Source organism: Notechis scutatus, chromosome 8 (assembly GCF_049901735.1).
Source record: "Notechis scutatus isolate UNSWTSFEM ecotype Mainland chromosome 8, rNotScu1.2, whole genome shotgun sequence".
Taxonomy (NCBI): domain Eukaryota; kingdom Metazoa; phylum Chordata; class Lepidosauria; order Squamata; family Elapidae; genus Notechis; species Notechis scutatus.
Window position 1 is genome coordinate 25,986,306 of NC_142016.1, and position 20,864 is coordinate 26,007,169.

The following is a 20,864-nucleotide window of genomic DNA, read 5'->3' on the forward strand; positions in this document are numbered from 1 at the left end:
AAAGCTGGATGGGTGACTTTGGGCCAATCACCAGGAGGCTGGGAGTTCTAGTCCGATCTTAGGTACGAAAGCTGACTGGGTGACTTTGGGCCAATCACCAGGAGATTAAGAGTTCTAGTCCCACTTTAGGCATGAAAGCTGACTGGGTGACTTTGGGCCAATCACCAGCAGTCTGAGAGTTCTACTCCCACTTTAGGCATGAAAGCTGACTGGGTGACTTTGGGCCAATCACCAGCAGTCTGAGAGTTCTACTCCCACTTTAGGCATGAAAGCTGGCTGGGTGACTTTGGGCCAATCACCAGGAGGCTGGGAGTTCTAGTCCCACCTTAGGCACGAAAGCTGGATGGATGACTTTGGGCCAATCACCAGGAGATTAAGAGTTCTAGTCCCACTTTAGGCATGAAAGCTGGCTGGGTGACTTTGGGCCAATCACCAGGAGGCTGGGAGTTCTAGTCCCACTTTAGGCATGAAAGCTGGCTGGCTTTGGGCCAATCACCAGGAGATTGGGAATTCTAGTCCCACTTTAGGGATGAAAGCAGGCTGGATTACTTTGGGTCAATAACCAGGAAGTTGGGAGTTCTAGGTCCACCTTAGGGATGAGATCAGCTGGATGACTTTGTGTTCTGACCAAGGCTTCCTAAGACGGTAATTAAGCACACGCTTAGTTCAAACGACCCTCTTTTTATGTCAATGGCTGGGAATTATGTGCATTCCCAGCCCGTAATGAGTCCCAAACAATTCCCTGAGATAAGCACCCACCTTTATCTCCTTTGAATGGCTGCCAACAACTAAAGTGCCAAATGAACTGTAAAGAGCCAAGCGAAGTACAAAGTCCACACAGAGCTTCAAGGTTTCATACCAACCAGTACAAAGAAAGTTGCTTCCTGCAAAGACTCCTCTCCATTTGCTCCTCCTTTATGTCTTATGGGAGGGGCCAATCACCTCCAAGCCTTCCTCCCGAGTCGCCTCTTTTGTCTTAACTGTTCTTACCTTCTGGCAGCTCTGTGCATGCGTGCACTGGGAACAGGCTCCCACTGTTCCTCTGCCTCGCTGCTGTCAGATTCTGGTGGCTCCGGAGTCAGCACATAACTCCCAGATGGCTCTGGCCCCATCTCTGCATCGGACGCAGGACCCTCGTCTGAGTCCTCCTCAGACTCCCAGACTGGCCCATGTTCCTCCCCAATGTCCGACTCTGCTGCCAGCTCCACAGGCTGACGGACGACCACAACAGCTTACTGCAAAATCCCCCTTCCCTCCCCACCCCACTAACCTACTTTCCAGCTCCGTTCTCCTGTGCAAGGCAACCAAAGGAGACCCAGCCAATCAACTGGGACTCAATGGGAGGCGGAGACTAGATGGGGGGGTGGGGCCAGTCAGAGGTGGGATTTGCCGGTTCTCTGAACGACTCAAAATTTCCGCTACTGGGTCTCCAGACCTGGTCCGAACCGTCTGATACCACCCCGTGGCTACATCTGAGCATCTTCACGCATCAACAACTAGGTGTGGCCAGAAACAGCATCCGTGGTGCTCCCCCGGGAAGGAAGATTTGGGGAGGGGGTATCCGGTACCGAGCTGTGGATGATCAGCCTTCCCATTAGGAGTTTCACAACCCACGATTGTACAAGTCTGGATGGACCAAACACCATTCCGATATTTGCATGACACGTCGTGTCTCCATGCGCTGGACAACGGTGTCTGAGCCTCACCGCTGGGCCTGAGATTGTGCGGGGGGGAGAGAAGGGGGCTGGTGTGATGCACAATGCTCCAATCCTCAGGGCTGGGAAGGGGAGGGAGGGCAGGGGGCATCCCAGTCCAGGGTTGGGACTGGCCGAGCATAATTGAGCAATCTCACCTGTGGGAAATCTCACTGCTCTCCAAGCCTTGTGAGTCACAATCCTTCCATTTGCTGTTAAGAGTCAGCCTGGCCAGGAAAATGTTATTATTATTTTTATTTTATTTTATTTTATTTTATTATTTTATTATTTTTATTTTGCATTTATTATTTTTATTTATTTTATTATTTTATTTTTATTTCTTTTATTATTTTTATTTTTCATTTATTTTATTATTTTTATTTTTCATTTATTTTATTATTTTTATTTTTCATTTATTTTCTTATCGTAGATTGCATCTTTTAGTTTGCATGTATTGCATTTTTTTATTTTACTTCAGTTCAGTGACCTGATTATTTTATTATTTCATTCCTTTCATTTTATTCGTTTTGCTTTTTTATTATTGTTTATTGCCAATGTTCTGTTCGGTTTCGTAATCGCTTTATTTTATTTCCTTTATATTTTATTATTTTCCACGTCTTCAAGTGGTCGTAACCTGGAGCAGCTGCCGAACGAACGCTCCTAAGTCGAGGAGAACCTGCAATTAGAATTTTTATTTAGATCTGTATTTTGTAAAGATGTGGAAAGATTGTTTGGAGGGTGGGATTCTGCACAGGGGTGCCTGGCGTGCCAAACCTTGCCCCAGCCAGCAGCTGTCTTGCCATCTTCTTCCTGTCTGCCTGTTTGCAAATTGGATTTGGCTTTGAAAAAGAAAAAAAATCCATAATACATTTCCGGCAATTTTCATTTCCAGATCTCTCGAGTTGCGGTAATGATTTTACGATAATAGAAGGTTATTTAGTCATTCCACCACAGCAGTAAACAAAGTGGAAGCTGAATCAATAATTTGGAAGCCGGTTATGTTTATTTTGCAGATGCTTAATGGATTACTAATGAATCTTGTTTGGATGAAAAACAAGAGCAAAGAGGTGGAAAGAAAAGACTAAACATTTATTAGGATAAACCCAGGACAAGAAAATTTGTGCGGTTTTAATCTTCCAGGCAACTGGATCTCGGTGACGATGAGGACTACAAGCTTGCTTTTTTTTTTTTTTTCCAGTTAAAACCAGGCTGTTCCGCTTGTTTTACGGCGCTTCTCATTCAACTTGGAAGAAACAATCTGGATAGATAGATAGATATTGGAGGGAAATAAAAAAGAAGCCAACTTTAGAGGCAGGCAGATTAGAAAGGAATAAAACACCTTAGAAGCTCAGGCTTCCAATGTTTAAATACAAGTACAGGGTAGTCCTTGGGGTCAGGATTCTGGCACTTAACCCAGTTTAAATCCTGAGTCTCAAGCCAAACTTCCAAAACTTCAAAAGGATTTATCGGGAGTTAACATGCCAGCGCTGCCTGGGTGTGGCCAACTCTGAGACACATCATTCATTGTCACCCATGACCCTGGTTTTCCCTCCACCCCCTGGGTGTATCCTAATTCATATTCTCCAATGGGACACGTCCATAGCCAAGAGTCATCCATCATGCTACAATGGTCATACTTGTGAGGATGGGTCACCAGTCCCCTTTTTCGACGCCGTTGTCATCTCAAACAGTCACTAAATGAGTCATCGTAAGTGGAGGACTACCTGAAGGGGAATGCCATCCCTCCCCTATTCAATGCCACTTCCCCCCCACCTCCGTGCCGAAGTGTTTTGGGGAGGGGGGGTTCTTCTTACCCAAGGAAGAGGCCACAGCAATTGAGGAGGGGGGGGCTGTCCTGGCTCACAGCACGATGCAGAAGAGGCGTTTCTCTCGGAAGGGGTTCTCGGCCGAGGAGACGGGCGTGACCAGGGGGTCCTCCTTGGCGTGGGCTTCGCAGTACGCCAAGAGATCGGCCGCCGCCTTGGACACCTGGCACACAGGAGGAAGCGCGAAAGACAGGCTGTAGCTAGATTACGGCACCACATTATTTCAGGAGCAGCCCTGGGCATCTCTTCAGTGTGGATCTGATGCTGGGCGGGGTGGGGTTACTGGCTCCCAAAGCCTTTTGCTAGACTACTACATTGCATTACTTCAGGAGCGGCCCTGGGCATCTGTTCAGTGAGCATTCGATGTTATGTGGCTCACTCGTTTGGCTCCCAAAGCCTTTAGTTAGACTACTACATTGCATTACTCCAGGAGCGGCCCTGGGCATCCGTTCAGTGAGTCGATGTTTGTGGCTCACTCGTTTGGCTCCCAAAGCCTTTAGTTAGACTACTACATTGCATTACTTCAGGAGCAGCCCTGGGCATCTGTTCAGTGAGCATTCGATGTTATGTGGCTCACTCGTTTGGCTCCCAAAGCCTTTAGCTAGACTACTACATTGCATTACTTCAGGAGCAGCCCTGGGCATCCGTTCAGTGAGTATTCGATGTTTGTGACTCACTCATTTGGCTCCCAAAGCCTTTAGCTAGACTACTACATTGCATTACTTCAGGGCAGCCCTGGGCATCTGTTCAGTGAGCATTCGATGTTATGTGGCTCACTCGTTTGGCTCCCAAAGCCTTTAGTTAGACTACTACATTGCATTACTTCAGGAGCAGCCCTGGGCATCCGTTCAGTGAGCATTCGATGTTTGTGACTCCTCATTTGGCTCCCAAAGCCTTTGCTAGACTACTACATTGCATTACTTCAGGAGCAGCCCTGGGCATCCGTTCAGTGAGCATTCGATGTTATGTGGCTCACTCGTTTGGCTCCCAAAGCCTTTAGCTAGACTACTACATTGCATTACTTCAGGAGCAGCCCTGGGCATCTGTTCAGTGAGCATTCGATGTTATGTGGCTCACTCGTTTGGCTCCCAAAGCCTTTAGCTAGACTACTACATTGCATTACTTCAGGAGCGCCCTGGGCATCTGTTCAGTGGGCACTTGATGTTATGTGGCTCACTCATTTGGCTCCCAAAGCCTTTAGTTGACTACTACATTGCATTACTTCAGGAGCAGCCCTGGGCATCCGTTCAGTGAGTATTCGATGTTTGTGACTCACTCATTTGGCTCCCAAAGCCTTTAGCTAGACTACTACATTGCATTACTTCAGGAGCAGCCCTGGGCATCTGTTCAGTGAGCATTCGATGTTATGTGGCTCACTCGTTTGGCTCCCAAAGCCTTTAGCTAGACTACTACATTGCATTACTTCAGGAGCGGCCCTGGGCATCTGTTCAGTGGGCACTTGATGTTATGTGGCTCACTCATTTGGCTCCCAAAGCCTTTAGTTGAGACTACTACATTGCATTACTTCAGGAGCGGCCCTGGGCATCTGTTCAGTGAGCATTCGATGTTTGTGACTCACTCGTTTGGCTCCCAAAGCCTTTAGCTGACTACTACATTGCATTACTCCAGGAGCGGCCCTGGGCATCTGTTCAGTGAGCATTCGATGTTATGTGGCTCACTCGTTTGGCTCCCAAAGCCTTTAGTTAGACTACTACATTGTATTACTTCAGGAGCGGCACTGGGCATCTGTTCAGTGGGCACTTGATGCCTTTAGCTAGACTTGGGCATCTGTTCAGTGAGCATTCGATGTTTGTGACTCACTCGTTTGGCTCCCAAAGCCTTTAGTTAGACTACTACATTGTATTACTTCAGGAGCGGCACTGGGCATCTGTTCAGTGGGCACTTGATGTTCAGGGCCCACTTCCTGGCTCCCCAAGCCTCTTTAGCTAGACTACTGCACCACATCACTCCAGGAGCAGCCCTGGGCATCCGTTCAGTGAGGATTTGATGCTCTGGCCCCACTTCCCGGCTCCAAGGGAAACCCTTTTACCTTCATGCGATCGATGTTGACCTCCAGCTTCAGCTGCTCCACCGTCTTGCGCGCCTCCGCAATCTTGGCCATGTTGTTGGACATGCCGTTCTACACACACAGGGGGGAGGGGGCACACCTTCGCCCAGCAGGGTGGCGCACACAGAGACCAGCCGGTTGTGCGTTGGCAGCAAACGGGGAAGCACAGTGTTCCCTTCCCCGATGAGAAGATATGCATGCAAAACACGAATTTTGCATTCTCCATCAATGCAGCCCTTGACTCTCAGAATGTCCTTAATCACAACACACACACACACACACACACACACCATACACACCATACACAAGCCTGGGCCAGAAAAGTTGCATGGTCCCCACAGTATCTAACTGTCCCGCTTAATGACCAGCCTCCCCCAATCTGGAAAGTCCCATATGAGAGGAACACAAGTAACACACGCAGTTCCTGCAACCATTGGTCAAATATTTTAGTCTCTAATCCACTAACCCTCTTTTTGCTCTTCCCTGCACTCTTTTTCTAGAGGGCAATTAACCAATGTTGGTTTCCTGCGTCCAGCCATCTTTCTTGCCAGAATGAAAGGGAAAAAAATAACAGAATAGAATAACAGAATGGGACCTTGGAGGTCTTCTAGCCCAACCCCCTGCTCGGGCAGGAGAACCTATCTCGTTTCAGACAAAGGGTTGTCCAGCCTCTTCTTAAACACCATTGTAGCACCCACAATGTCTGGTGGCAAGCTGTTCCACTGGTTAATTGTTCTTGGGTTTTAGGGAAATGTCTTCCAGGTTGCTTCTGCATTCGTTTCCATCCATTGCTTTTTATTCTGTCTTCAGGTGCTTTGGAGAATAGCTTGACTCCCTCTTCTTTGGGGCAGCCCCTCAAATCCTGGAACACTACCATCATGCCGCCCCCCCCCTAATCCTTCTTTGCGTGACGTACCCAAGTCCCTCAACCATTCTTCCTATGCTCTATCCCCCAGCCCCCTAATCCTCTTTGTTGCTCTTCTCCGCACTCTTTCTGCAGAGCAATTAACCAATGTTGGTTTCCTGGGTCTTTAATTCTTGCCAGAATGAAAGAGAAAATGAGATTTTTGGGGGTGGGTGGGGGTGTGTGTGCAGGCTGCCGAAGAGATGAAGGGTGACAGTGGGAGGCTCTGAGCCTGGCCTGCTTTCCAAAGGAAAAGGGCACCACTGGACCCCCAACCGGGTGGAGCAACCATTTGCAGGGGGCAAAATGCCATTAATTAGCTCCCTGCTTACACCCCCCCCCCTTCTGCTTCTCCAGGTTCAAAGCCATCCGCTAATTGCACAGCCCTCCTGCGTGGAAGATGGAAGCGGCGGCAGGGAAGAAAGCTTAGGATACAGCTAGAGATATTTTTTTGGGGGGTGGGGGGGAATGGGAGAAATGTGGCAGGGTAGCAGGAAGGGAGGGGGGGGTCCCTGGAAGCAGCCCCTCCCTTCTAAAGGCTCCCATTCTCATAAGATGCGAGGTGTTAATACGGCTTTTCTACTGCCTTGGAATTTAGACCACGCTGAGAATATTTGCAGTTTTGGCCCACCACATTTGAGACTCTGGAAAGGGTGCCGAGGAGAGCAATAAAGACGAATTAGATCATAGAATTGGAAGGGATCTGGGAGGCCATCTAGTCCAACCCCCTGCTCCAGCAGGAGAGCCTGTTCCAAATATTAGGGGACTGGAGGCTAAAAAAAACATCTATAAGAATGGTTGCTGGAATTGGCTATGCCTGGTTTAATGAGAAGAAGGATTAGGGGGGTGACATGATAGCCATCTTCCAATATTGGATACTTCCAATCCTTATTCTCCAAATCACCTGGAGGCAGGACAAGAAACAACGGATGAAAACTAATCGAGGAAAGAAGCAACCTGGAACTAAGTAGCAACTTCCTTATAAGTTAGAAGAATTCGTCGTGAATTAATTCAATGTTAACTCATTAATTCAATGGGATGATTTCCCTCCCGAAGTTGTGCTGCTCCAACATTGGAAGTTTTTTTTTTTAAAGAGACTAGGCAACAATTTGTCCAGAATGGTATATACTAGGATCTCCTGCTTGGGCCGGGAGTTGGACTAGATGACCTCCAACGGTCCCTTCCAACTCTTGTTATTCTGTTCTTTTGTTCTCTTAAGAGTTCATTTTGGCCCCAGAGGGCAACAGTGCCTCTGAGAATACGCAGAGCTCTTTTGAAACCTGCAAAGTAGGTCAAGCCACTCTCTTTTTCCCCCCTTGCCAATTTTTTGGAGGGAGGGACCCCAATTTTGGAATCTGGAAGCCTTCTGGCAATTTGCTCCATTGTTTTACTTAGTTGCTGGGGGGATTCTGGGAAGAACAAATGGCGGTTTACGAGGCTGCATCAAAGGTAGGCTAAAGCAGCTTGCAATGCCAGGCGTCCAATGCTAGTTGCCAAGAAAGGAAGACTCTGAGCGTACGCAGAGGGCTTTTCACGGCGTTTTCTGCTTTCCTGGCAGGAAAGCCAGATCTTTCTGCTGCCCTGCCCTGCCAGCTGGGGCCCAATCCAGCTCAGCTTGGCACCTGATGCCAAGGGAGAAGAGAGGGCTCCCTCATTGCTGCTTTGCACAGATAAATATCAGGAAGGGAGCAAGTGATCCCTGGAGATCCCCTCCGTGTTTGAATGGCACAAAGAAAGGATCTCAAGAGCAGAGAAAGTGGCATCAGGGGTCACACACCCTACAACTTAGGGCAGTTGGCCCAAGTGAGAAGTATTTGATTGGGATCTAAGATGGCTAAAATACAGTAGTTAAAAGTGAACTGTTTTAAAATAAAATGGCTAAATAATGCTAATATTCATTACTGGAATGTTTGAAGATTTTATTCTGTTGCCTTTCTTTGTTCTAAGCTGCCTAGAGTCATCTTTAAGTGAGATGGGCGGCATATCCATTTCATAATAAATAAAATTATGATGCAAAGGGATAAACAACAGGCAGTGATCCAAATGGGTGTATTTATCCTACTTTTTTTCCCCTCTTGGGTACGTAAAGAAATAAAAATATAAGGGAAACCCAAACCTATTTTTCAACAAGGACCTAGTTTAAACATTCAAATTTTATTTCCCAAAAAGATTATAATTTTATTTATATCATATTCAGAAACCGCCCAGCAACTCTGGACACTGATAAACAAAAATAAACAAAAGCTTTTAGAAGTTTTAAATTAAATTAATTTTTAATTACAGTGGAAAAGCATCTGGTGCTTTACAGTTATTAAGTCCACATTTCCTGTGGGATACTGAAGGACTGCCAATATAACACTGCACGCAGCACATGAATTTTTAGTGCCTCCTAAACTGCTCATATTCCGAATATTCCATCTTGGCTCTCACTGTTAGCTATAGGTAACTTTCTCCTATACTGTAAGGCAGAGGGAAAAGGGAATTTCTGATCTTCGAAACCTTTAACTTGTGAGGATGCAACTCAAGTGAAACAATAAAAAGTTTGCAATGAGGCAAGAAAACCAGGTTGGTCTGTACCAGCCCGAAATTTGAATTTGAATTTTTGAATTTTACCTTTATTGTCATTGCATTCCACGAATACAATGAAATTTGAAAGCTACTCCAGCACAGTGCCCCAAGCACCACATCACAATCACACTACATGTATTTAAAAATTAATAATAATAATAATAATAATAATAATAATAATAATAATAATAATAATAATAATAATAATAATAATAATAATAATAAAAACCTAGTCTAAAACCTATCTAAAACCTATCTAAATAGTAAGTCAAATAGTTTAAAAATGCCACTATATACATCGGAATAGATCACAAATGCACTGTTTGATTCAAGACAATTCAGGTAGCATTTTTTATGAATAATAACATTTTATTCAAAGCCATCCGCTCTGCAACTTTGGATCCAGGGTTCTGAAAATTTGATTGGATTTGACTAAAGAAATATTGCACCTTATTTAATATAAGGCTACACACTTTTGATCTCTTACTCTCTTTCAGATGAAATTAAGACAAGAATGTTTCACGAAAACTGGCTTTTAGCAGGTGGGTGCTATTTATCGGTGTTACTTCTTCAAACTTAGAAAGAGCTGGTGGGATGGCTAAATAACTCTGCCTCAAAAGGAAACGAGGTCACTTATCTTGGACGTCTTTTTTTGGTTGGTTTCTTATTTCATCATTCTCTTTGTTTGTATTTTAAGGTGAGATGTCGAAACTGAAATGAAGGCACGCTTAAGAAAAAGCTTCGCTTTTGATGCCTCTGGATCAAATCTGTTAGCCAGAAAAAGATGCTAGCAGACCCCTCTAGAAATTTTTGATCCTCAACGCCTAATCCATCAAAACACAGGTCCTAAGAAGCAATTAAAATCTTGGCTTTGCTCGAGGGGGAGGTCCCCAAATCCCCTCCCTCCCGCCCCAAATCCCGGTTTAGAAGGAGGCAGCTTTGCTAGGGTCCGTGTGTGTTTGGTTCACCCTTCGGTTTCTCCAGAATTAGGGGTACCAAATGCCAGGCTCCCCTTCGAACCCACGCTGCCCAAGTTGGAGACTGTTCTTTCTCCATTCCTCCCTCCACCCCCGCCCCCACAAATCGAGTGGCTCCAGGTTCCAGAGAAGAAGAAAGAGAAGGTTCCTACCTGTTGCAGCTTCAGGGAGGGACTGCCTGGGTCTCTGGGTGGTGTGAGCAGCTGGTGGAAGGTCCCCGCTGGGGTTTCGCAGACAAAGCATAGAAGAAAGGGACCTGCTGCTGACAGTGGCTGCCCCCCCCCCAGGAGAAGCCGTTTTATACGCAGAGAGGAGGATGGGCCAGGCAGGATCTAAGGCTGGAGACCTGGTTTATGGAAGCATTTGGAGATTCCCACGATCAATGTTTCTCAAGCTTAAAAACTTATAAGGTGGGTGGACTTCAACTCCCAGAATCCCCTAGCCATCATGCTAGTGAACTTATAAGATGGGTGGACTACAACTCCCAGAATTCTCCAGCAAGCATGCTAGTGAACTGACAAGATGGGTGGACTTCAACTCCCAGAATTCTCCAGCAAGCATGCTAGTGAACTTATAAGATGGGTGGACTTCAACTCCCAGAATTCTCCAGCAAGCATGCTAGTGAACTGACAAGATGGGTGGACTTCAACTCCCAGAATTCTCCAGCAAGCATGCTAGTGAACTTATAAGATGGGTGGACTTCAACTCCCAGAATTCTCCAGCAAGCATGCTAGTGAACTGACAAGATGGGTGGACTTCAACTCCCAGAATTCTCCAGCAAGCATGCTAGTGAACTGACAAGATGGGTGGACTTCAACTCCCAGAATTCTCCAGCAAGCATGCTAGTGAACTGACAAGATGGGTGGACTTCAACTCCCAGGCTAGCTGGAGAATTCTGGGAGGTGAAGTCCACCCATCTTCAAGTTGCTAACTTTGAGAACCACTGCACTGAGAGGCCCTCGACAGGTAGAACTTAACTTACAACTGTTCATTCAGTGACCAAATGTACAACGGTGCTTTACAAAAACGACTCACCGTTCCTTGCTCTTAGGACCCCCATAGCACCCCTACAGTCATGCGATCCAAAAAAAAAAAAAAAAAAAAAAAAAAAAAAAAAAAAAAAAAAAAAAAAAAAAAAAAAAAAAAAAAAAAAAAAAAAAAAAAAAAAAAAAAAAAAAAAAAAAAAAAAAAAAAAAAAAAACAAAAAAAAAAAAAAAAAAAAAAAAAACCAAAAAAAACCAAAAAAAAAAAAAAAAAAACAAAACCAAAAAAAAAAAAAAAAAAAAAAACCACAAAAAACCCCCAAAAAACACCCCAAAAAAAAAAAAAAAAAAAAAAAAACCCAAAAAAAAAAACCCCCCAAACCAAAAACAACCAAAAAAAAAACCCAAAAAAACAAACCCCCCCAAAAAAAAAAAAAAAACCAACACCAAACACCCCCCCCCCCCCCCCCCCCCCCCCCCCCCAACCCCAACAAAAAAAAAACCCCCCAAATCCTTCGTGGCCGGGGTGTATGTACAATGGGCTCAGCATCCTGGGATTGCATCTCGTGTATTTTGCCCGGTTAGAAGTAACCGAGTTTGGTAGGAAGTTGGCTTAGAGTACCAATCGCAAGAGATGGTGTTTCTCTACCTTATGCTTTTTTTTCTTTTTTACAAGGAAAAAAAAAGGGTGGGGGGTGAAAATTAACTCGGGGTATCACAGGATGACCAGATTGTTCAGAATAAAATTCTCGAGAATTTTGCAAAAAAAATTCTGCCAGCAATGTTAGATTTTAGCAGCATTTGGGACAGGGGTCCCCAAACTTGGCAACATTAAGACTTGTGGACTTCAATGCCCAGAATTCCCCAGCCAGTATGTTAATGAACTTTGAGATGAGTGGACTACAACTCCCAGAATTCCCCAGCCCGCGTGTTAATGAACTTTAAGATAGGTGGACTTCGATTCCCAGAATTCCCCAGCCAGCAGCTTAATCAACTTTGAGATGGGTGGACTACAACTCCCAGAATCCCCCAGCCAGCACGCTATTGAACTGGATCATGACTGCCTCTGGGGAATTCTGGGAGTTGAAGTCCACAAGTCTTAAAGTTGCTCAGTTTGGAGACCTCTGATTTGGGAGGAGAAAACCACCTTGGGCGCAGTGCTGATGTCAGCCACAGGGGGGCAGAGCAGGCAAGACCATCACCCCGTGTGGAAGGCGCCTGCTTCACAGTATTAACAAATATTCTTGGAAAATTCCTGCCAGCCTCTGAAATTCGATTCCGCTACCAAATTTGGAGATCGAGCAACTTGCTAGACCTGAGTGAGCAAAAGGGAATTTCTGAGCTCATATATGTGGCCTGCCAGATTTTTATCACCTGATAAATGCCGCGGTTGTCCACTTTGGCGACTTAAAAGGTTTGTGGACTTCAACTCCCAGAATTCCCAAGAGGCAGTCATGTTCCAGTTCAATAGTGTGCTGGCTGGGGAATTCTGGGAGTTGAAGTCCACCCATCTTCAAAGTTTAGTAGCACGCTGGCTGGGGAATTCTGGGAGTTGTAGTCCACCCATTTTCAACTTCATTAGCATGCTGGCTGGGGAATTCTGGGAATCGAAGTCCATCTTAAAGTTGCTAAGATTAACAAACACGGTGGTAACGCAAGAGTTGGGTCTCCATTGCACACCGAATTCTATTTTTGCATTTAAGTCATATTCTTTTGCTAGACCCGGAAACCGTCATAAATACAAGTCAGTTGCCCAAGGTCTAAATTTGGACCACGTGACCACAGGAAGGCTGCAACGGTCGTAAGTGTGAGGTCCCTTTTCCCAGTGCTGTTGTAACTTGGAACCGTCACTAAATGAATGGTTGCAAGTCTCGAGGGCTAACTGTAGATGGGAGGATTTTTTTAAATTCCTAAATCCCTGCTTGTGTCTTCCGGACCTTCTGGATGATCTCTCTCTGCCTCCAACACAGAGGACGGAAGCTGAGTGTGTCTGTGTGTACATGGAGTCCTTTTTGCACAAATACTGCGACTGTGTGCAAGCTGCATGGGACTCTGACAGGAGCGCTCAGTTCCTTTGACAAACGTGTGTGTGTGTGTGTGTGTGTATGTGTGCGCACAACTCCCCTGCAGCCCCCTCTGGTTCTCCTTCTGCCAGCTGCGATAAGGGTGTTGCAGGGCAGGGGGGGGGCTAAAATTAACGGGGGGGGGCGGAGGAATTCTTGGGGCAGCGTCTGGAAAAGATCAGAGCTCTGCCAGAGGGTGGGACGGGGAAGGACGGCTGCGGAGCCCGGCAGGCAGAAAGGAGAGGCCAAAGCCCAGCCATTTTATTGCTGGAGAGGAAGAGAGCTGGGGTCAAGAGCAGTCTACCTGCAGAAGGGGGCCATCGAGGGAGTTCTGCAACGCAGCGAGAGAGAGCCGCTCGGCTATGGAGCCTGGGGTTTTAGAGCCGCCAGTGGGCGAATCTTCCTCTCCTTCTTTTTTCAGGAAAAGAAGAATGCAAAGTTAGCAAAAGACGTATCCGCTCTGCCGGGAGTGGCCTGGAGCGTCCCCAGATTTTGAAGGAGGGGCTGGTAGTTTTGGGGTGCCTTCGTTCTGTGTTTATATGCACGTTATATGTGAGTGGGTGAATGGGTGCGTTTCCATCCCTGGGGAAGGAAGGAAGGAAGGAAGGAAGGAAGGAAGGAAGGAAGGAAGGAAGGAAGGAAGGAAGGAAGGAAGGAAGAGAGAGAGAAAAGGAAAGAAGAATGAATGAAAGGGAGGGAGGGAGGAAGGAAGAATGAATGGAAGGAAGGGAAGGAGGGAGGGAGGGAGGAAGGAAGGAAAGAGAGAAAAGGAAGGAAGAATGAATGGAAGGAAGGAAGGAAAGGAAGGAAGGAGAGAGAGAGAAAAGGAAGGAAGAATGAATGAAAGGGAGGGAGGGAGGGAGGAAGGAAAGATAAAAAGAAGGAAGAATGAATGAAAGCAAGGAAGGAAGGAAGGAAAGAGAGAAAAGGAAGGAAGAATGAATGGAAGGAAGGAAGGAAAGGAAAGAGAAAAGGAAGGAAGAATGAATGGAAGGGAAGGAAGGAAGGAAGGAAGGAAGGAAGGAAGGAAGGAAGGAAGGAGAGAGAAAAGAAGAATGAATGAAAGGGAGGGAGGGAGGGAGGAAGGAAGGAAAGAGAGAAAAGGAAGGAAGGAAGGAAAGGAAGGAAGAAGAGAGAGAGAAAAGGAAGGAAGAATGAATGAAAGGGAGGGAGGGAGGAAGGAAGGAAAGATAAAAAGAAGGAAGAATGAATGGAAGGAAGGAAAGGAGAGAGAAAAGGAAGAAAGAATGAATGAAAGGGAGGGAGGGAGGGAGGAAGGAAGGAAGGAAGGAAAGAGAAAAAGAAGGAAGAATGAATGAAAGGGAGGGAGGAAGGAAGGAAAGAGAAAAAAGGAAGGAAGAATGAATGGAAGGAAGGAAGGAAAGGAAAGAGAAAAGGAAGAATGAATGAATGGAAGGAAGGAAGGAAAGGAAAGAGAAAAGGAAGGAAGAATGGAAGGAAGGAAGGAAGGAAGGAAGGAAGGAAAGGAGAGAGAGAAAAGGAAGGAAGAATGAATGGAAGGAAGGAAGGAAAGAGAAAAGGAAGAATGAATGAATGGAAGGAAGGAAGGAAGGAAAGGAAAGAGAAAAGGAAGGAAGAATGAATGAAAGGAAGGAAGGAAGGAAAGGAGAGAGAAAAGGAAGGAAGAATGGAAGGAAGGAAGGAAGGAGAGAGAGCAAGGCTATAACAGTGTTTCTTAACCTTGGCAACTTTCAGATGCTTGGACTTTCAGTTGGCTGAGGAATTCGGGGGTGGGGGGGGGGCGAACTCCACCCATCTTCAAATTCATTGGCATGCTGGCTGGGGGATTCTGGGCCTTGAGGTCCAAGCATCTTAAACTACCCAAACTGGAGAAACACAGTGCCCTTTGGCTTCACCCAGGAGAAAGGCACTCTGCACATGCTCCCGGCACCCCTGCCATCCCTTCCCAGGGTGGGATCATTCGAAAGCGCCCACCGGATGCTTGATTCTTTAAAAAATACAGATAACTGGACTCTCAAAAGTGAGAAGACGTGGTATTGAGAAGGCGTTTTAAAATGCTGGAACTATGGATCCTAGTCCCATGTGGACTAGAAACTTAGCCTTTCTTGCTTAAGGGGTGGGGAAGGGGGCCTGGTTGGTTTCTGCAGCCTTTTTCAGAGCAAAGGTGGCTTGTCAAGGAAGACCTACTGGATAAAATCCGGGGAGCGGGGAAATAAATTAACCTTCCCCCCCCCCCCCAATTCCCTTCTCCCCATCTTCTCGGCTCTTCCGCTCATCCTCCGCTGACTCTTCAGCATCTCCAGAGGATGAGGCTGGCTGGGGCCGTCGCCATAGCAACCCCGCCACCAGCACCCGCATCCTTCTGCTTGGTGGGTGAGGAAGGGAAGCATCTCCCGGCTGGTGGCTGGGGGGTGTGGAGGGGAGAAGGGGGAAGACACCGATCCTCTCTGACTCCCCCCCACAGCCCTCGCCCCAACCACCACCAAGGCCCGTCTTCCCCCAGTGCCTTTATCTCAGGGCGGTGTGACCCGGTGGCTGCATGGCGTGGGACGCTCGGCTGGCAGAAACCGGGATTAGAAGAGTGGGTGGCTTGCGCAAACTAGGTTTCAGAGTCATTTGCAGGTCCAGAAATGGGTCGATAGAGAGTAACCAGGTTAAATACCTTCGTAGGAGTGCAGCCCGGATGCAGGATTGCACGAGCGATTGGTTCCCACTCCTGCTTGGGCAGGGGGGGGGGGTTGGACTAGATGACCTACAAGGTCCCTTCCAACTCTGTTAATCTGAATTCTGAATCCTTTGTTTCCCCTGCATGGACCAGGGAAGTACAGGCCGTCCTCGGCTTAACGACGGTTGCTAAGTGAAACGTTTGTTAAGGGAATTTGGAGAAAGTTCTGCGGTTGTGAAGTTAGCCACAGTGGATCTGGCTTCCCCATGTTGAATTGGCGTGTCAGGAGGTCACAAAAGTGGATCACATAACACACACACACACACACACTCAACTGTTGAGCCAAAGAACACACAACCGCTTGGCTGCGGCCTTTTAACCCACAACAGGCAGTCCAATCTGTTCTCAAACCTTGGCAGAATTCGAATCGTCCGTCCGTTGGGCTCCAACTCAGCTTTGAACCCCGAATGCTAGGGGGTGAAACACACAGACACACACACACACATTGAGCATGCTTTCCTGGTGTGTTCAAGAGGGTTCAAAGCAATCCTGTTCCATCCTGTCCAGATTAACAGATAATCAGAGTTGGAAGGGACCTTGTAGGTCATCTAGTCCAACCTTCCAACCCAAGCAGGAGACCCTGCACCATTTATGACAGATGGCAGTCCAATCTCTTCTTGAAAGTCTCCAATGGCGCTCCCACAACTTCGAGGGCAACTTCTGTTCCATTGGTTGATTGTTCTGTCAGAAAGTTTCTCCTTATTTCCAGGTTGAATCTCTCCTTCTTCAGTTTCCATCCTTTATTCCTTGTCTGGCCTTCAGGTGCCTTGGAGAATAGCTTGACCCCCTCCTCCTCTCTGTGGCAGCCCCTCAAATATTGGAAGACTGCTCTCCTGTCTCCACTGGTCCATCTGTTCATTAAAATCAGATTAAAGTCAGATTAACAGAGTTGGAAGGGACCTTGTAGATCATCTAGTCCAACCCCCCTGCCCTCAAATATTGGAAGGCTGCTCTCCTGTCTCCCCTGGTCCTTCTCTTCCCTAGACCAGCCAGGCCCAGTTCCTGCAAATGTTCATCGTATGTTTCAGCCTCCAGTCACTCTCTCTTGTTCTCCCTCTCTTTCTCTCCCTTTCTTTCTTTCTCTCCTTCCTTCCTTCCTTTTTCTCTCCCTCTTTTTTCTTTCTCCTTCCTTCCTTCCTTTCTCTTTCTCTTTCCTTTCCTTTCTCTCCCTCTCCCTTCAAATATTGGAAGGCTGCTCTTGTGCCTTCTCTTCCCTAGATCAGCCAGGCCCAGTTCCTGCAACTGTTCCTCGTATGTTTTAGCCTCCAGTCACTCTCCCTTGCTCTCTCTCCCTCTTTCTTTCTTTCTTTCTTTCTTTCTTTCTTTCTTTCTTTCTTTCTTTCTTTCTTTCTTTCTTTCTTTCTTTCTTTCTTTCTTTCTCTTTCTTTCTTTCTCTCCTTCCTCCTTCCTCCTTTCCTTGTTTTCACTTTTCTCCTCTTTCTTTCTTTCTTTCTTTCTTTTCTTTCTTTCTTTCTTTTTTCTTCTTTCTTTCTTTCTTTCTTTCTTTCTTCTTTCTTTCTTTCTTTCTTTCTTTCTTCTTTCTTTCTTTCTTTCTTTCTTTCTTTCTTTCTTTCTTTCTCTCCTTCCTCCTTCCTTCCTTGTTCTCTCACTTTCTCTCCCTCTTTCTTTCTTTCTTTCTTTCTTTCTTTCTTTCTTTCTTTCTTTCTTTCTTTCTTTCTTTCTTTCTTTTTTTCTCTCCTTCCTTCCTTCCTTCCTCTTCTTCTTTTTCTTTCCTTTCCTTTCTCTCCCTCTCCTTTCACATATTGGAAGGCTGCTCTCCTGTCTTCCCTGGTCCTTCTCTTCCCTAGACCAGCCAGGCCCAGTTCCTGCAACCGTTGTTCTTCGTAGGTTTTAGCCTCCAGTCCTCTCGTCCTCCTGGTCGCTCTTCTCTGCCCTCTTTCCAGAGTCTCATCTATCCAGCAGATAGACAGACAGACAGACACACACACACACACACTGTTTTTGCAAAGGAGAGCCTGTTTTATGGCTTCGGCTGCGGGTGGGTGGGTGGGATGGCTTTATATGGCCTTCTCCGCTTCGTGCGTTCTCCCGGCCCGTCTCATGCTGCCTTTGCAAACCCTCCTAATATGAAGCGATTGCTGTTTGGGGAGAGGAAGCCCCCTTGGGCCGTGGAGTAAGACAGGAGAAAAGGAAACAGGGGAGGGGGTGGTGTGTCTTTTGTCTCCCATCTGGAAAAGATTAGGAGAGGCCCTGTCCCCATGCCAGGTTCAAGTCAGCACGGTGGAGAGCCAAAAACCCCGGCCTGCCGACAAGCTTTCCCTCCCCTCTCGCTTCCTCCAGCTCAGATTTCGGTCGGTCTGGCTTTCCACCCCCGAAGGGCTCGGCTGGATAGGTGGGTTCATGAAAGAAGAAGTGCCCCCCTCCCCACCTTGGCTGGTGCCAGATCTGAGCCCTTGGTCAGGGCGGACTGGGTGGGGCAAAATCCCCCGAAGAGGTTCGTTGCTGGCCCCCCTGCCCGAGTGGCTGATCGGAGTTTGGAGTTCGGGGTTTTCTCCTTGGAGTGGAAAGGAAGGAGGAGAAGATGGGGGAGAAGAGCAGCAAAGAGAGGAGGAGGAGGAGGAAGAAGAAGAGGAGGAGGAGGAGGAGGAGGAGGGAAGAAGAGGAGGAAGAGGAGGAGGAAGAAGAGGGAGGAGGAGGAGGAGGAAGAAGAAGAAGAGGAGGAAGAGGAGGAGGAAGAAGAGGAGGAGGAGGAGGAGAGGAGGAGGAGGAAGAGGGAGGAGGAGGAGGAGGACTGTGGGGTCCTGGATGCTCCCTGAACTTGGTTGTTTGTTTTCAGATGTTTCATGACCCAACTAGATAACATCATCAGTGCTAGGAGGGAGTGTGATTTGCAGACAGGAGGAGGAGGAGGAGGAGGAGGAGGAGGAGAGGGAGAAAGAGGAGATAAGATAACCCATCCAAGCCCACCCTTAAAATAACTGCAGCCGAACTGGGACTGCTCCCAAATGAAGGGCGCGGGAGGGAGGAAGAGGCCGCCCAGCCAGCCTCCCCCCTCCCCCTAAACTGGGAAGGGAGAGAGGGAGGGGAAGTGGGGAAAGTGCCCTTCATTCCTGGCTATCTTTTCTGAGGGGGGGGGCAGCATCTGGTTCTCATAAGGGCCTCTGGGCTGCTGGAGTTGGAAGCAGAGGGCCGTGTGTGTGTGTGTGTGTGTGTGTGTGTGTGTGTGTGTGTAGGGGGAGAAGGGAGGGGCTGCAAGGGCGGGGGAGAGATGGACCCCAGAAAGCCGGATGGAAAGTGGAGCTGAGCCCATGATGCACAGCTGGGAGCTGAGCAGTGGAACGTGTGTGTGTGTTTGCAACAGGGGACCCAAAGAAATTGGGGTTTGCTTTCCAGGAAGGGTCGGCCCACCCCACCTTCTATCTCACGATCAGGGGGGATATTCTTCGACGTACAACAATTTGTTCACTGACCAAAGTGACCACGGCACTGAAACAAGGGGAGTATGTTTTTCACACTTACGACCATTGCAGTATCTTCACCGCCACGTGATCAATATTCGGACGCTGGGCAACCGACTCGTATTTACAACGGTCACAGTGCCACATGATTCCCCGTCTGGGAAGCCAAGTGGGCGGATTTCAAACCGCCGTCTCCCTAACTTAACCAACCGCAGGGATTCCCTTTAAGAATGGCAGCGAAACGCGCTGAACCCATGACTCGCTTAGCAACAGAAATGATGGGTTGAATGGTGGTTGTAAGTCGAGGAATCTACCCTCCTTCACTGACGAACCACGCCGGCCATTCTCTCCTTTTAACTCCAGTAGCCTTTCCGTTCTGTTGTCTTTGAGTGACTTTGGGTAAACAGATCAAATACTTTCCTTGCTATTGGCTTGAAGGACAGGTGTGTGTGTGTGTGTGTGTGTGCGTGTCTTTGTGTTGACCTTGGAAACAGTGGTGGGCTGCCAATTTTTTAACAACCGGTTCTCTGGCTGGGTAGGCGTGGCTGGTTGGTCATGTGACTGGATGGGTAACATCACTCATCACACCCAGCCTCACCTCCCAGCCAATTGCTTCAAAGGCAGAGATAGGAGTCAGCCAGTTGGGGCTAATCTAACCACTGGCTGGTCCCGCCCATTTTTCAGGCGGTTTTTGGCTGGTTTCATGCTATTTTTGAGCTGTTTTTTTTGGGCTGTTGTTGGCTGGTTTCAGGCTGTTTTTGGGTGGGTTTTTTTGGCTGTTGTTGGCCAGTTTCAGGCTGGTTTTTTGGACTGTTTTGGGGCTGCTTTCGGGCTGTTTTTTGGCTGTTTTCAGGCCGTTTTTCGGGGGTTTTTCAGTCCATTTTTGGGCTGAAAACAGGCCATAAAACAGGCCGAATAATGAACAGGAGCGGGGCCAGCCGGTGGTGGGATTTGCTGGTTAGCCAAACTGCACAGAATCTTAGCTACCGGTTTGGTTGAACCGGTGTGAACCGGCAGCTTCCCACCTCTGGCCTTGATGCCAAGTCACAAAATCTGCAGCCATGCCCAAAAAAGCAGTGCAGACCAGAGAAACGGAGAGAAGCAACTCTGTTGAGGAAAGTGCGAATTCCCGGGCTGAACTGTTGTTATCCCTTAAATCTCCCAACTTGACCACTTTTAAGACTTGTGGACTTCAACTCCCAGAATTCCTCAGCCAGGAAAGCTACCGAGTTTGGAGACCCCCCTCAAGCGGTGGGGAACCTAACAAAAAATAAAATCAATTTGCAAACTTGTTTTTGCTGAAAGATGCAACTGGGCTTGGTGGAACCACCGTAACCATCAACCTTCCTTTCCGATCCCTGCAGATTCCCCACGTAGAGGTAAGATGGAGAGAACACTGGGAATTCTGCCCAGACTTATAAAAATGGATCAACAAACTCAGGGGTTTTACCCTCAGGGAGTTCCCAGCGTTAGTGCTCTTGTTCTTTGCAAAAGAGCATAAACTTTAGTGGGATTTGCAGGGGGCCCCATGAAGATTTGGCCTGCTGTAGCTTATGGGCTCAAGCAGGAAGTTCATGTCTCTCCAGATTGAAGTAGAGATCAATCATTAGAGACCTTGGGAGGTCCAAGGTGCCCCCGTTTAGCCCAAACATTTG

General features: G+C 47.4%; 1 protein-coding gene across 2 annotated transcripts; it reads right to left on the reverse strand.

Moving 5' to 3' along the window:
• Positions 1-2,445: 2,445 nt before the first annotated feature.
• Positions 2,446-5,744, reverse strand: GNG8 (G protein subunit gamma 8). Of its 2 annotated transcripts, none has more exons than XM_087971283.1 (3): positions 5,571-5,744; positions 3,509-3,683; positions 2,446-2,533 (listed from the first exon to the last, which is right to left on the reverse strand). In XM_087971283.1, the coding sequence occupies exons 1-2, from the start codon at positions 5,652-5,654 to the stop codon at positions 3,555-3,557; spliced, it is 213 nt and encodes a 70-aa protein (XP_087827409.1). In that variant the 5' UTR covers positions 5,655-5,744; the 3' UTR covers positions 2,446-2,533; positions 3,509-3,554. The 2 variants fall into 2 exon arrangements, with proteins under 2 accessions (XP_087827409.1, XP_026543858.1); XM_026688073.2 differs by lacking the exon at positions 2,446-2,533 and adding an exon at positions 2,763-2,952.
• Positions 5,745-20,864: the final 15,120 nt, after the last annotated feature.

Excerpts from the sequence above, each read along its gene's own strand:
- GNG8 (XM_087971283.1), bottom strand. The coding sequence starts at position 5,654 with ATGTCCAACAACATGGCCAAGATTGCGGAGGCGCGCAAGACGGTGGAG. Across the intron at positions 3,684-5,570 it reads TCAACATCGATCGCATGAAG|GTGTCCAAGGCGGCGGCCGA; the intron begins GTAAAAGGGTTT and ends CCTGTGTGCCAG.